General features: G+C 39.4%; 2 protein-coding genes across 4 annotated transcripts; one reads left to right on the top strand and one right to left on the bottom strand.

The window, feature by feature from the left end:
* Positions 1–3,035: 3,035 nt before the first annotated feature.
* Positions 3,036–11,088, top strand: tomm40 (translocase of outer mitochondrial membrane 40 homolog (yeast)). 2 transcript variants are annotated; one of them, XM_058397612.1, is made up of 10 exons: positions 3,036–3,120; positions 3,971–4,179; positions 4,336–4,403; positions 5,564–5,656; positions 5,954–6,055; positions 7,384–7,489; positions 8,248–8,370; positions 8,515–8,591; positions 8,779–8,881; positions 10,909–11,088. In XM_058397612.1, exons 2-10 carry the CDS (start codon positions 3,972–3,974, stop codon positions 10,920–10,922), a joined length of 894 nt encoding a protein of 297 aa, XP_058253595.1. In that variant the 5' UTR covers positions 3,036–3,120; position 3,971; the 3' UTR covers positions 10,923–11,088. The 2 variants fall into 2 exon arrangements, with proteins under 2 accessions (XP_058253595.1, XP_058253586.1); XM_058397603.1 differs by lacking the exon at positions 10,909–11,088 and adding an exon at positions 9,093–9,548.
* nsmce2 (NSE2 (MMS21) homolog, SMC5-SMC6 complex SUMO ligase) lies at positions 10,701–13,924 on the bottom strand. 2 transcript variants are annotated; one of them, XM_058397622.1, is made up of 7 exons: positions 13,806–13,924; positions 13,353–13,478; positions 12,389–12,501; positions 12,152–12,305; positions 11,709–11,803; positions 11,082–11,188; positions 10,701–10,954 (listed from the first exon to the last, which is right to left on the bottom strand). In XM_058397622.1, the coding sequence occupies exons 2-7, from the start codon at positions 13,465–13,467 to the stop codon at positions 10,843–10,845; spliced, it is 696 nt and encodes a 231-aa protein (XP_058253605.1). In that variant the 5' UTR covers positions 13,468–13,478; positions 13,806–13,924; the 3' UTR covers positions 10,701–10,842. The 2 variants fall into 2 exon arrangements, with proteins under 2 accessions (XP_058253605.1, XP_058253613.1); XM_058397630.1 differs by lacking the exon at positions 13,806–13,924 and adding an exon at positions 13,615–13,798.
* Positions 13,925–15,409: the final 1,485 nt, after the last annotated feature.

The following is a 15,409-nucleotide window of genomic DNA, read 5'->3' on the forward strand; positions in this document are numbered from 1 at the left end:
GCTGGAGATGTGTTTTCTCAGAGACAAAAATAACTGCATTTTTCCATCTATTTACTGGCAATATTGTTCTCTGTCCCAGAGGACACGGCTAATGCAGCAGGGTATTTTCCAGTACTGTAAATAGTCCAGTCTAATGTAACATTTTTATTCTGAGTCACCAGCTTCAATGCATCTTGGAATAGATTGTACATATCTCTGTAAGTGTACTAGAGAGAGCATTCAATTTGTTTCTCATGATGGTGTTGGAGGGTTCTGTCTTACACTTTCCTCCAAAATCTCCAAGAAGTGTTTATCTGGCATGAGATCTTGAGACCTGAGAGTGAAGGCCATAGCATATTATTTACATCATTTTCATCCCCATCAAACCATTCAGTGCCCCTTTGTGACCTGTGGATGGAGATATTGTCATCCTAACACCATGAACAAGTGAACCTACACCATGCCATCAAAATGCCATCATACGGTGATGGCTGGATGACTGAGTCAGAGCATCTCCAAAACAGCAGGTCTTGTGGAGAGTTCCCAGTATGCAGTAGGTTCGTACCTACCAAAAGTGGTCCAAGGAATGACAATTGTATTATTTAAAAAGGAAGGCTGAATGATGCACTTGGGAAACAAGTCTTGCTAGTCTGGTCTGATCCCACAGAAGAGCTACTGTAGTACAAATTGCTGAATAAGTTCATGCTGGCTCTGATAGGAAGCCGTCAGATCTCATAGCACTTGAATGTTTGCGTGTATGAGGCTGTGTAGCTGCAGAGCGGTCAGAGTGCCCATGCTGACCCTGTACACCTCTAAAGGCACCTTTAACTGTCATACATCAGAATTGGACCATGTAGAGCTCAATTATAGATGGTCAAACATCTAAACTGGACCATGGATAAATCATGTTTTCTTATGGATGGCCGAGGGCTTGTGCATCGCTTACCTGGAGATGAGATGGCACCAGGATGCACTATGTGAAGAAGACAAGCATGTTGTTTTAATGTTAGAGAAGAAGTGTTTATATCTCTGTACAGCTTACTGTTAAATACTGCAGAGTTCATGTTAATTTGCATCTGATTTATCTTTAATATTTAACTTTATCCTGCTTAAAAATGCAAGATTACAAAAAGGTCAAACACTTCCTTAGAGCTAGACAAAATGACATGTTAAACTATTTAGTTTTTGACAAGCATACAGCTACTGACCTCTTGTGGTTAACTCAACTGAAAGAGAGCAATTTATACTTAGACTTCATACTTTCGAATATGAGATTTATTACAAAACCAATCAACCTACAAATACACCTGACCTCAAACAGACATTATTAATCTGTGCTCAGTTGAAAAATCATCTAGGAAAGAAAAATATTAAGTTTTACACACAGCTTGATCTTTCTCTGAAGCAGAATAGTTTATTAATCACAACCAAACGGAATTAATTTCAACCAAACATTTAATTCATGATGATAATCTTTCAAGCAGAAGACAAACTCCCAGCACTATTATTACACTATTAGCACTAATATTACACAATTCCAGTTAGAACCAAATAATTCAAAATAAACGTAATGTCTTTATGCTTTAGGTATAACACATCTTGTGATGTCCTGTTTGTTATTGTAAGTATTAGAGCTTTGAGATACTTAGAAATGTATTTTATTTTTCCTGAACATTGATTTGGTGCATAGTCAGACGAACTGAACACTTTGTCAACTGACTACTTTTCCTAGATGCAGTGTCACTTAGATTTTGATCATTATCTTTTTTAATGAATTGTTATTTTTTTAAATTGAGTTTCAATCTGTTATAATAGACAGATGTATCTTTTATGAATAGTTTGGCCTTCTTCAGACAGCTTACTCACTTAAATACTCTTTCTTTCTTAAATCATCAGTACTGCCTTATTCTATATTTTTATAGACGTACACTACCAGTCAAAAGTTTGGACACATCTTCTAATTCCATGGTCTTTCCTGACGTTTATTTCTTTCTACATTGTAAAACAATGCTGAAGGCGGCCGAAATCCACAATAATGTCCTTTGAACAGTTGATATTGAGATATGTCTGCTACTGATGCTCTGTAAAGCCTTCATAACGGCTGTAATCTGAGGTGCTGTTAATTGGTGATTTTTGAGGCTGGTAACTCTAAATGAACTTCTGCTCTGCAGCAGAGGTCAGTTTTGGTCTTGCTTTCCTGGGATGGTCTTCATGTGAGCCAGTTTCATCATGGTGCTTGATGGGTTTTGCAAATGCACTTGACAATACTGTTCTTGCAAGAACTATTCCAGAACACCTGACCTTCGTGTCTTAAAATAACAACTGACTGTTTTTTGTTGTCATTACATATGGATTACTTAAGTACATGTGTGTTATTTCATAGTTTTGAAATCTCCAGTATTGTTCTAGAATGTAGAAAATAAATCCCTAAACAAAAAACATTGAATTAAAAGGTGTGTCCAAACTTTTGACTGGTAGTGTAGTTATGTGAAGATTAATCTTTCTCTCTCTCTCTCTCTCTTTCTTCTTATATTACAAGTCTTCAACTGCCCATGCTTTTTTTTATTACTGTTGTTTATTACTCTGCATGCTTCACTAATTCTCACTTTCCCTTCAGTAAATCTGGTGGTTTACTGCTGAACCGTCAGAGTCCTGTGTGCTTTAGAGTCCCTTCTTAAACATGAATGAAAGCAGTGTTCAGTAATAAAGAGAAAGGAAAGCTTTAGTATAATTGCACTGCAGCATTTTCAGCAGTCTGTGTTTAGAAACGTTTCATTTCAGATACTCTGTATCTGTTAAAAACATCTTAAGCTTTCCTAAATGAATGTTTGTTTGTTTGTTTCCAGCAGGGTTAATGAGAGGGAATAACCGCAGAATACCCTTGAAGTGGAGGCGTGCTGAATGGATGAGCGTTACGTCGCTTCCTGATTTCACCTATTACCACTGAAGGAAATTCAACAGGGAACCAATCCCCTTACAGTTACATTAACCATCAACCAATCATCTTGCAGGTATAGCATGTTGTACCCAATCCCCTGCAGAGATGGACGAAGTGGGCGGGACAAAGACGTTGGTCTTGTAGGTTGTCCCATGCATCCTACCGGTGCTTCATAGCCGTGTAACTGGACTGCATTGCACAACGTGAGTAGAACACGAGGCCAGGAGAAGTAGTTAAATAAATTAGTTTTCGGACAGGTCGCGGGTCATTTATGTAAATATTATTATTTTAGGTGAGGTCAGGGGGGCTTAAGGCGGGACTATAGTTTTCCTCCATGACTACAGGTTACCAAGTGTTAGCATGTTGGCTACCTAACGTTAGCAACTTAGCTCACCTGCTGTCCTGCCAGTAAACCGTGTCCCGTGCTTTTCTGTGTACTTCATTATCAGCCCAGATTTTCTCCTGGATTCCGTGTTGATTAAAATGAGCTTGTTGGTAAAAAGCTGATAGCTGCGTGTTGTTTTTATCCTTTGCTAGTTTGGTAGCATGGCTTTGATACTTTAACTAGCAGCAGATCTGACCTAGGTCAAGGGCCAACCTCCAAATGAACACCATTTAAAACATAGCACACTACATAGGGTGCAGAAGACTAGTGTTTTAGATTTAATATAGTGTACTTGTATAGGGGGCAGATGCACTGAAGTAGTCAGGCCATAGTAGACTGAAACTGTGTGAAAAATGAGTTTCTCACTTCTGTCCTTTGGCACTTTTTTGTGTATTTGTGATTGTTATCAGGCACATGATGCAAAAAATAAAAGCATCAGACTCAATTACATCTCTTAAAACATTTAGAACTAGTTTATAAATATTCATAATGATTATTTGATGCTGCATTTAATTAGTTGGACATTTATAATTTATTGTAACTGGTACATAACGTACTGTGATGATGAGCTCTCAGACTACAGTTTCTAATAGTTGCAGAAGTCTATTTAAAGTGGTGTATTATTTATAACTTCATTAACCTGAATAACTGTTTCTTGTGTCTCTCAGCATGGGCAGTGTGTTGGCTGCCACTTCACCAAACCCCCCTGCTTCAGGCAGTGGTAGCAGTCAGGGGGGTCCAGGCCTGACCGTGCCTCCCGGCTTCACCATGCCCAGCATGCCCTCGTCTCTGGGCACCGGCGCCCAGGCTGGCACAGAGACCAAGCCTTCTCTTCCCAACCCGGGCACGTTTGAGGAGTGCCATCGGAAATGCAAAGGTACTGAGGATGTTGATTGATTCTTGTGAGCAGTTTTTGGTTTTAATCTACATAAGTGCTTGAGGTACTGTTCAAAACATTAAGTCTAACTTTGACTCTGTTGAGTGCTGAGTGAACACTGCGCCTTTCTCACTCTGTCCTTGTTCTGACCTTCAGAGGTTTTCCCGATGCAGATGGAGGGTGTGCGACTGGTGGTCAACAAGGGTTTAAGTAATCACTTCCAGGTCAGACTTCATTTCATCTCTTGGGTTATAATATGTGCTGTGAGAATTTCCTTATTGTAATAGATCTTTAAACAGTATTTTCATAATACTGTGTTGTAAACTTATCCAATGTTATAGGTTTTATAATAATAGGTGTAATAGGTTTCTCAGCTTAGCTAGTCTACACAACTAGACTTAGGAGTGAGCAAACTTCACCAGTAAATTGTACATCCTGCTTCATAGATCCTGCTGTTACTTTTACCAGAGTGTGGAAATAATAACGTCATTAGCTGGTCCTCGGTGTGATGCTTGTCTAAAACCCCAGTTAATTAAACTAAGTCACAGCGAACATAATTTTTCTCAATTTAATAAGCTGCTTATGCTCATTAATACAGACTGTAGAAGAAGTGAGTATTTTAGGTGACTTTTAATATCTAGCTTGAAGTATTTCACCTAGGAGTTGTTCACCTCTCATTCATCTGAAGGCATTATTATGAGGATTCTTGGTAGCGACTTTTTTTTCCAGTCAGTCAGGTGTTTAAATGTGAGGTGTCTGTGTGTTTTAGTTATAGTGTATGAGCTGCAGTGTGTAGTACTGTGCTCAGTTCCCCCTCATATTCCTGATTCTGGAAACCTTGTCTATTATCCACAAAAACAAATTAATTTCTAATGAAATGACTTCTTCTTACAGCCAGATCGCATCCTTTGTGTGCAGCAGGTGGTTGAGTCCAGGAAAGAGTAGTGTGTGCCACAACACTAGGAAGCAGTTGGAGTGTGTTATGTTTTTAGACATGCGTATGAAGACAGTATGGTGTGTGTGTTTCTTCTGGTTGGTTTAAGACAGCTGTAAATGTTAGTGATACGCACAGGACATTTCTAAGCGTCTTTCTCAGTCAGTCGTGTTTTCCAATCCTTTATGTGATGTCTGGCTGGTGAACAGGATGAGAGAAGTGACTGGGGGTTTTAATTTTATCAGCAAAGCCCATGCTGATCAGAAATGCTGTGTTATAATGACAGTTTTCTTCCCTACTTCACTTTACCTTCAGTAACAGTATAACATTGCGATGATAATCATACAAAATAATAACAATAGTGACAGTAAGGCGATCTGTGATGGGTCATTTCCTACAATGCCTAAGAAAAGGAAGAAACCTGAAGACGTTTGCTTTTTATTGCTACAGGTGAGCCACACAGTTACACTGAGCACCATGGGAGAATCCGGCTACAGGTTTGCAGCCACCTACGTTGGGAGCAAACAGACCGGACCTTCTGAGGTGAGCTTTCTCACTGTAGTTAACTGTGAGAAACCTATTCTTCATCCCAGTGTGTAACAGAGTACTGGTGGTGTGATACAATTGATTGAAGTAAACCTTCTACAGACATTTATTTCACTTCTGTTCTACATCACAGCCGATTATTTTAAGTTACACTTGAGGAAACAAACAGTTCTGTGCACAATCAAGTTATGATTTAAACTGCCTCAATGTTATATCTAGATTTCTTAATAAAGCAGAGACTGTGAAGTCTTGTGCAAAGTTAAGTTTATGTTTGCCATTCTTTATGTTGTACAGTCATTTCCCGTTATGGTTGGAGACATGGATAACACGGGCAGTCTCAATGCGCAGTTTATCCACCTGCTGACCTCACACATACGCTCCAAAGTGGTCCTGCAGGTAAGAGATGCACACTGGAGGGATGCACACACACACACACACACACACACACACACACACACACACACTAGGGCTGCACAATTAATTGATTTTCTAATCGTGATTATGGTTACTGATGCCACGATTACGTAATCGTTCAAAGCTGCGATTACAGAAAAAAAATCTACTTACATTATTCTGCGTTCTTAAGGGCTGTTATTGCATGTTAGGTTGTGAGGGGCGACTCTCAGAGTCTCTGAGATACTCTCTGATGATTCCACCCTCAAATAAATAGAATAGAAAAGTCACCAAGATAAAAAATATTTATATGTTATAAAATATGGCATGCAGTTGCTTCAAACAATAATATAAAGCTATTCAAAACACCATTTAATGTAAATTGTGATAATCGACAATTATGATTTTTGTCATTGAGATTTTCACGTTTCTAAGTGTTTGTACTCACAGGTTAAGAGTTGTGAAAGATTTGTACGTTGATAGATATTATTCCCCTCCTTATCATAAGGCTTGATGTGTGCACATTTGGACCCTAAGCATGGATCACAAATATAACTAATGAATAAAAAAGGATTACAGGATAAACAAGTCCTAGAGCAACTTTAAATCCACAGAAAATTACATTTAGCTGCAATCTGAAGAGCCAGGGGAAGAAAAAGGTTTGCTGTTGAAATGGTGCGAGAAAATCTGATAGTATGTGGTATCAGATTTTCTCCCACCATTTCAACAGCAAACCTTTTTCTTCCCCTGGCTCTTCTGATACCACATACTATCAGATTACCAGACACAGATCTCAGTGTAAAAAACCCACAAGCAGCCACAGATAAGTGAAACGCTCTGCCGTCTTCACGTCTAACTGACTGAATTAAAACTGTATCATAAAGTACTGGGTCAGGGGTGGAGGCTGACTCTGAAGTTCTTCACTAAAAGACCATAATAACATGTAATAAATGTTATGCAGATAGTGTGTGAGTAAACCTCAAGTAATCAGCTATAAACTGAAAGACTTTATGACTAATCTGTGCGTTTATTCATATACACAATCCACATAGGTTGGGGATAAATAGTAACTTAACTTTAGACTTGATCATTTTTATTATGTTTCTATATTTCTGTAAAGCTGTTGAGACAATGACCATTGTTAAAAGTGCTAACAAAGAAATAGAATTAAACATACTCACTGTATCACTTTACTTTTGAGTGCAGTTCAGTAGCATGTGCACTGATTTATTAGATGTTTTTGGAAACTTTAGACCACAGTGTGACTCTGATCTGCTGTACCCCTGCTGACTCTGCAGCTCTCTGGACTGAGGCTTTGTCTTGTGTTTCAGACACAGCAGCACAAGTTTGTAAACTGGCAGTGTGACGCAGAATACCGCGGAGACGACTTCACTGCTGCTGTAACACTCGGCAATCCAGACCTTCTGCTCGGATCCGGTATTCTTCCTCTTTGTTTCATTGAATTAAACTGACTGATGATAATGAATTAAATAATTATTGATGGTGGTGCAGAGTGTAGCGTTGATGCCTCACAGCTCCCGGGTCCTGGGCTTAATCCTGAGCTCGGGTTTCTGTCTGTGTGGAGTTTCTGTGCATGTTCTCCCAATATTCACACGGGTTTCCTCAGAGTTCTCCACTTTCCTCCCAAAAACATGCAGGTAGGCAGATTGGCTGTGCTAAATTGCCCCATGTGTGTGTGTGCACACAAGTGTGTGTGTGTGTGTGAGAGAGAGAGAGAGAGAGAGTGTGTGAGTGTAAATGTGTGTGTGCGCGTGTGTGGTTTTGGGTTCCATCTGGCATAAATTCTCCCTCCTTGCCCCTTGTGTTGCCAGTATAAACCCCAGATCCACTGCGACTCACCAGGAAGTGACTGTTGCCTCAGGCTTGCTCATTATGACTAAATATAAAGTTTTCAGCTTTCTAATTTTTATCCTAAAAATGTTTTGAGACAATGTCCATTGTTAAGTGATATAGAAATAAAACTGAATTGGACAGAATTAATGAGCAAAGTGAAAAAGGTTTTGTGCATTCCATCGTTCAAATAGAAACACTTAAAATAAATAAGGTTTCTTTGAGTTATTGAGTTAGTTATGTGGAGAAAGATGAATAATATAAGTAATAGCTGTAAGTTTTAGGAATCTTTTCAAGGAAAAGGACAAGTGGATGTAACCGTATCTTCTTGGTCTGTCTTTCAGGGATTTTAGTGGCTCATTACCTTCAGTCTCTGTCGCCTGCCTTGGTTTTGGGGGGCGAGCTGGTGTACCACAGGAGACCTGGAGAGGAGGGCACGGTCACCTCGTTCATGGGCAGATACACAGGTGAGATACAAACACCACACTTTTGGACACTAACTTCAGTGGGGGCTAAAACTTTTGTTATAGAAAATGAATCAACTTCCTGGTGGTTGGTGATTTATTTTGAGTTAACATCATGCCCACAATGTTGCCTGTTTTTCCTCTCAGGCAGCAACTACGTGGCCACACTGACCGTTGGAGGAGCCGGTGCTCACGCATCATACTACCACAAAGCCAACGATCAGGTAGCTTTTGATTTTCTATCAGCTTGATTTTCACAAACTGTGTCAGTTCATCAGCCAGTCGGCTTGATGGCAGCAGGAAATCCTCTGCACTTCTGTAATGTCCGTGTTCTCTCGTGGTCATTTCAGAGGTTTGACATGATGAAGTGAAACCTTTTCTCTAAAAGTCACAAATGTTTTGTTTCTGCAGTTACAAGTTGGAGTGGAGTTTGAAGCGAGCACACGCATGCAAGAAACAAGTGTGACGTTTGGCTATCAGGTGGACCTGCCCAAAGCCAATCTTCTGTTTAAAGGTACTTTTTAAACATGTAACTTGGAAATGTGATGCTGCTCTACATCCTCTACAGTAGCAATAGAAATGAATACAAAAGTGAATGGGTTTAGTTTGGACTATAGTGTTTTGGGTTTTAGATTATTATAAATAATGAAATTTTAGACATTGCTGAATTTGAACAAGTAAATATAGAAATACGTAGTAAAAAAAATGTACATAAATTTCCGCAGGTTCCATAGACAGTAACTGGGTGGTAGGGGCTACGCTGGAGAAGAAGCTACTGCCACTCCCATTGTCTCTGGCTCTCGGCGCCTTCCTGAACCATCGCAAAAACAAGTTTCAATGCGGTTTTGGAGTTACTATTGGTTAGACTTGCATCAGGAGCGAGGAATCGCGTAGATCTGCATTTCGAGCAGACTTGGACTGGTGCAGAGAGACAGGGGGACATGGACCAACAACCAAACGGACTCAGATTCTCCCACGAGCACTGCGGTAACACCTCACATGGACGCACGAGGACTGTAACAAATCAGGCAAAAGTGATGTAATATTGCCGATCGACTTCATGTGAAAAGAAACAGATCATGATCAGACAACATTAAAATGTTTAGAAAAAACAGTTTCATGTTTACTAGTAAAACGCTGCCTCCAGATTACACAGAGACGCAGTTTTCATGTGTGATGCAGTCCCCCCCCCCGATGATTTCTAAAGTTTGTTCGGCTCGACACCTGTGTTTCAGACGCACATGAGAGGGAAGCGTATAATCTGTCAGCCTTTTGACTTCTGTTAAAAAGAAAATGAGATTTAGTCTGTACATCCCTGTATTTTATTAAAACTTAACAGCTTCAACTCTCTGTCCCTGTCAAGAGCAGTGTTCAGGTGTAAAATAAAACAGAGAATGAGCCGGTCGGATATCTCTCATCTCCACGTCCCACTGTGCTGTACTGTAATACCTTGACAGTTTCCATGTCCCTTTGTCTCTGACTCGACGACACTGTCGGAGCTTGGACCGGCCTTGTGTCAGATTTATACGCTGGGTTCCTATTCATAATCATACAAGTATTTTCAGTACTAAAGTCAAGTCAGGAATTCCTTTTTAAAGTCACAGGTTTAACTTACTGTAAATCATTATGAGGAGCTGGAACAACAAGAAGAAAAACTAAAATCTGCTTTGGTCATTCGTCATGTTTAATGCCTTGCTGGCAGACTGGATGGCTTTAACGTGTTTAAAGAGATTCGGTCCAGTTTACAATAAACCTGCTGAAGGAAAAACTCCACTGGAGAATATTTTCTTGTCCTAATAAATCCTGATCCCAAAATATTTATAGGTTTGATTCCTTAAACTTTACAGAAAATAATCCGACCTGGATAAGCAGTCTGGATGAGTCGCTGCAGTGGAAATTGAGAAACTGCGTGTCCTAAAACTCATGTGCTCAGAGATGCGCCTGCTAGTTCACAGACATCCTGTACGATTTTATCTGAATTGTTTACAAAAACAAGTGTTGATATAAACCCCTGAGGTGTGCTTCACCCCGGCTGCAGTGCGTCACTCTCCACTACTCTTCAGTTCCTCACACAGTGACTTGATCTTTTTGTGAGCTGGGGGAAACACAACTCTCATGGCTGTTGTAATAGATTCATTATATCACAGGAACATGATATCCAGTTAAAATCAGGCTCTGGTCTGAAGTTTGTGAGTGTGGAACCTGTGCTGTTCAGATTTGAAATAAAATATGAAATGTTTTTCAAGGAGTAAAAAATTACTCAATTCCAAGGTAAATAAAAATCCCTGCATGTGTCTTGTATTGAAAGTCTAGATTAATATCACAGACATGAACGAAGAGGTTTTATTTTTAGAAAAGCTGTACAAGACATATGTATAAATGTTTTTTTTATCCAAAAGAATTTAATTTACAATTTTAGCATTTGTTCAATGAGTGAACCATCAAAACGATATATTCTATCCATGTGAGTCCAGCTCAGCTCTTTCCACTCTGTCTCTTATGGTTCTGTATCATTCTCCTCATAACTGGGTCTAATTCCAGATCCGGTGGCTTGACGTCCGTATTTCCGCAGCCGACCACGGGACAGCTGATGGAATAAACAAGTCCAAGAAATCTGAATGTTAGACATATTTCTACAGAATATTAAAAAGCAGCAGTGTGTTTCATCTTCTACTAAACATAGTGTTTTGGTATAGCGTGAGACTGCAGCTTACCGACATTTCTTCTTATTGTTTTGCTTGGTCTTAATGAGGGACAGAATGGCTTCTTGATCATAGTAATGCTGGCACTTCTTATTTTTCACTGGATTGACCATTTCAACCTGTCAACAACAACGTACATAATCCTTATCTTCTGTTCAGTATAAACCATTCTTCTATGAAAAAGAAAACAATGTAAAAATAATGGATTTTAAATGTTGATTTAAAAAAATGACTCTGCTCTAATAAACAATCATATTTATAACATGATGATGTTTGTTTGAAACTATAAGGTTTTGTGCGAGTTTAGTCCTGACACCTTGCCTCCTGTTCTTATTTAACACACACACCGTTAATGAGGCTCCCTGAGGGATTTTCATTATTCAGTTTAACACTAATAACTGAGCTGAAAATAAGACTCCAGACTTTACAGCCCTGCTGCTGTAAAACAGAGAGATGATGTTTGTCAGGTTTTGGTTATTAAAACACAGAAGCAGTGTGACTGATATACAGCTTCAGTTGTTCAGTACATCACATTCCTCTCAGTTCATTTTTAGACCAACAATTTGTATACAGACGATGTTAACAGCACAGTCTTAAAGCTGGTGAGACGTCTAGGCTTTTACAGATGTGTTAATGTACCTGGGTAAGAGGGCATGTGAAGTTCGTCTGGCTCTGTGTTACAGCAATGTCTTCATCCAGCTCCTCCTCCACACTGCCACTTGCCAACTGGTTTACTACACACACAGATTTGCTTCATGTGTATACAATGTGCATACAGATTTGTAAAAATGTTGAATATGTATCAGGTTAGAGTCAAGCCAGCACCCAAAATAAATGTAGAGATGTTTATCATCTTTTGGTCAGTTCACACACTGATTTTAGTCACTTTAATTATACAGCAATGACGCTGAGGGGTGGGGAGGGGAGAAGTAAGGTAAGGGGAGGAGTGGACTGGAATAAGGAGAGGACAGAGGAGAGGAGAAAAGAGCACAGAAGAGGACCAAGATTAAATCTCCCCTGAACCAAAAAGCAACAGAGCAAGAGTCAGTTGTTTCATCACCTGCATGAATATTGAGTATTACCTTGTTGCAGAGATTTCTTGATGCTGTCTCTGAAGGCTACCACTTTACAGTGTTGTTCGATTTCAGCATCAGAGACTGCAGCCATGAGGTCAGTGAATCGCTCCTTTACAGAGTCTTTCAGCTTGAACATGGCGTCTGGAGGCTCATCTCTCACCTACCATAAGTGGGAACTTGGTGAGAAAAGCAACTTGTTGAGAAAGCAATAGCATGAAGTGGTAAAGGGGTAAATTCACTAACATGAGTGATCATCTGCTCGACTGAGTCCACAAAGCAGCTGATCTCTTTATCCAGTTTCGCACATTCCAGAATCATCTGCTCCAGTTTCCTCAGACCTGGACTGTCATCAGTAGCTTAGATAAACAAGAGTAGACAACATTAATACATTTCACGACTAATCCATATAAGAATCTTTCATCATGCTTATGAAACTCATCTGCTCAGTAGACTTGCATGAAGCAGTCCCTGTTGAAAACGTATTAGACATATTCTATTCCACTTCCTAAAGGGACTTGGCCTAGTGGTTTACATCATTTAAACAAGAAACTTTCAACTAAAACACAGCTCTCTCATCACAGGTTTATAATAATGTGGTGTTCTAATATGTAACAATTAATCCATGTGTTCGTACTTGTATGATGTATAATGTACTATCTCCACAGGTCTAGTAATAAAAGAGCTATTAAATTTTGTAGAATTTCTGAAGGAGATGCAGGAAAATCTTTAAAATGTCTGGCTGTATGGTTTCCAGTTTGACATGAGGGGCTGTGTTTGTTTGGTTCGCATTTTTCATACATGTCTGTAAGACAAAAGACCTTAGAGAAAGAAAAGGCTGAATAAAGTGATAACACAAGATAAGAGACACTGTTCATAAACTCTTATAAAACTCCTCCTCACTCCCACTCCTGCCCCAGGAATACAAAAAGCTTTTGTATTAAGTCGTTGGTTAAAAAGTGCAAGTAAGGGAGAGTCTCTGATATTCAGTGGGGGAATAATGCACAATGTTGGGGAATAAAAACTAAATGCAGCTCTGTCTCTTAAGTGATAAGTGTTTGCAAAAAGTAAAGGTAAAAATATGAAGTTGTTCTTTAATAAATAATAAGTTGTTCGTGTTGGCAAACTGCTGCAGTAGAACGCTGCTTATTTCTCTACAACATCATGCACCTAAATTGTTACTCAGCAGTTATTTAGTGCCTAAAGTTACCTTGGGCTTCGACCAGGTCCAGAGCCACGTCGGATACGATGTCCATCCCGGTGCTGATGTCAGCCTGACAGGTCTTCAGGGAGCTCAGCTGCGTGTGGATGGAGTTCAGGGACATCTTTCTCTAAACTTCATTAAAGAGCATTAAAAAGAGACAGGTGAATATTAACTTAAGTCTAGGATCACACTACTGTACTAAACAGCATGCTATTAAAGTTAGTCCTGTGTGTGGAGCACTAGTGCTAGTAACAGTACTGTTCCTTACAGAGAATAAGCCTCTGAATTAGGACTGTTTACAATTTAGCATCGTTAGCCAACTACGCTAAAGTAAGCGGTTGTGAACTGATTATCCTATTACACAGTTTAAATAGCAGTAAGGTCATGTCAATAATGCTTAGAAATGTTTCTAAATAAACATAAAACTTTACTAAACGTAATTTCCTAGCGGTTTACTACCTCTCCAAAGAAACGCGCCACAAGAACAGCTTCCGCGGTTTTGCAGGTGACGTGACGACAAAATAAAAGTCTTTAAAAAACGTTTTATTTAGCATTAAAGTGATTAAACTATTATTTAGTATTATCTATATTATATTTTAAATCATTTACAACAATCAAATGACTACAAAGTTGCTTTTTTTGTGTTTGTTTCTCATGTTTAATACATGTCTGTAACACAAAAGACCTTAGAGAAAGAAAAGGCTGAATAGAGTGATAACACAAGATAAGACACTGTTCATAAACTCTTATAAAACTCCTCCTCATTCCCACTCCTGCCCCAGGAATACAAAAAGTTTTTTATTAAACTATTAAAAAGAATGTTTTAAGTTTTTTGTTAAAACCTTGAACTATTAAACTATTATTTAGTATTAAATGGCATTAAATGGCGACTACTAGTAGCAGTGATATTAGTATTATTAGTACAGCAGGAATGAATGAATGAATGAATGAATGAATGAATGAATGAATGAATGAATGAATATTTTATCTAGATTATATTTTAGATAATTTACAACAACAATCAAATTTCTACAAACTTGCCCTTTTTCTATTGAAGTGACAACTGACCCCAAAAGTGCTTTAAAAGCATCAGGTTCATGTTTATTTGAAATACAAAACAAACACTGTTATAATTTCTCTTCCACCTGCGAGGCCCTGAGAGGCCCAAGCCTGTTCCAGCATGACAAAATGCTTCATGAAGACATGGTGTTTTTTAAGGTTGTAGTGTAAGAACTCAGGTGTCCTGTTCAGTGCCCTGACTCTGACTGAAACCCCACTGAACGAGGGCACTGACTGAAACCCCACTGAACGAGGGCACTGACTGAAACCCCACTGAACGAGGGCACTGACTGAACCCCACTGAACGAGGGCACTGACTGAACCCCACTGAACGAGGGCACTGAATGAACCCCATTGAACGAGGGCACTGAATGAACCCCACTGAACGAGGGCACTGAATGAACCCCATTGAACGAGGGCACTGAATGAACCCCACTGAATGAGGGCACTGACTGAACCCCAGGCCTCCTCACTCAATATCAGTGTCTGATCTCACTAATGATCCACACTGCAAAATCTAATGTACAGCTTTACCAGAAAACTGGAATTTAGAAAAGCGGGAATAAATCTGGAGTTGGATCTTCAAAAAGCATGTATAGGTTTGATAGTCAGGTGTCCACAAACGTTTGGCCATAAAGTGTGAAGAGCATTGCTTAGAAGAAGTATTGACACCTTACATTTGACTGACATCCTTCTCCAGAGCAACATATACTTTATACAGCTGAGCAGTTGAGGGTTAATGGCCTTGCTCAGGGTCCAGCAGTGGCAGCTTGGTGGTTCATGGATTTGACCTCATAACCTTCTGATCACTAGTCCAGTGCCGTTAGTACTAAGCCACTACTTCCCACCTGCCCATGGCGAGGCAGACAACTAAACAATAAATAACAAGGCACATATTATTTTCTTTAACTCGCTCGTTAATTCATCTTCTGTAGCCACTTTATCCTGGTCAGGGTCGCTGTGTTAACCTTTCATCTAAAAAAAAATACTATTGCATTACATAG

Source organism: Hemibagrus wyckioides, linkage group LG01 (genome assembly GCF_019097595.1).
Source record: "Hemibagrus wyckioides isolate EC202008001 linkage group LG01, SWU_Hwy_1.0, whole genome shotgun sequence".
Lineage (NCBI taxonomy): Eukaryota > Metazoa > Chordata > Actinopteri > Siluriformes > Bagridae > Hemibagrus > Hemibagrus wyckioides.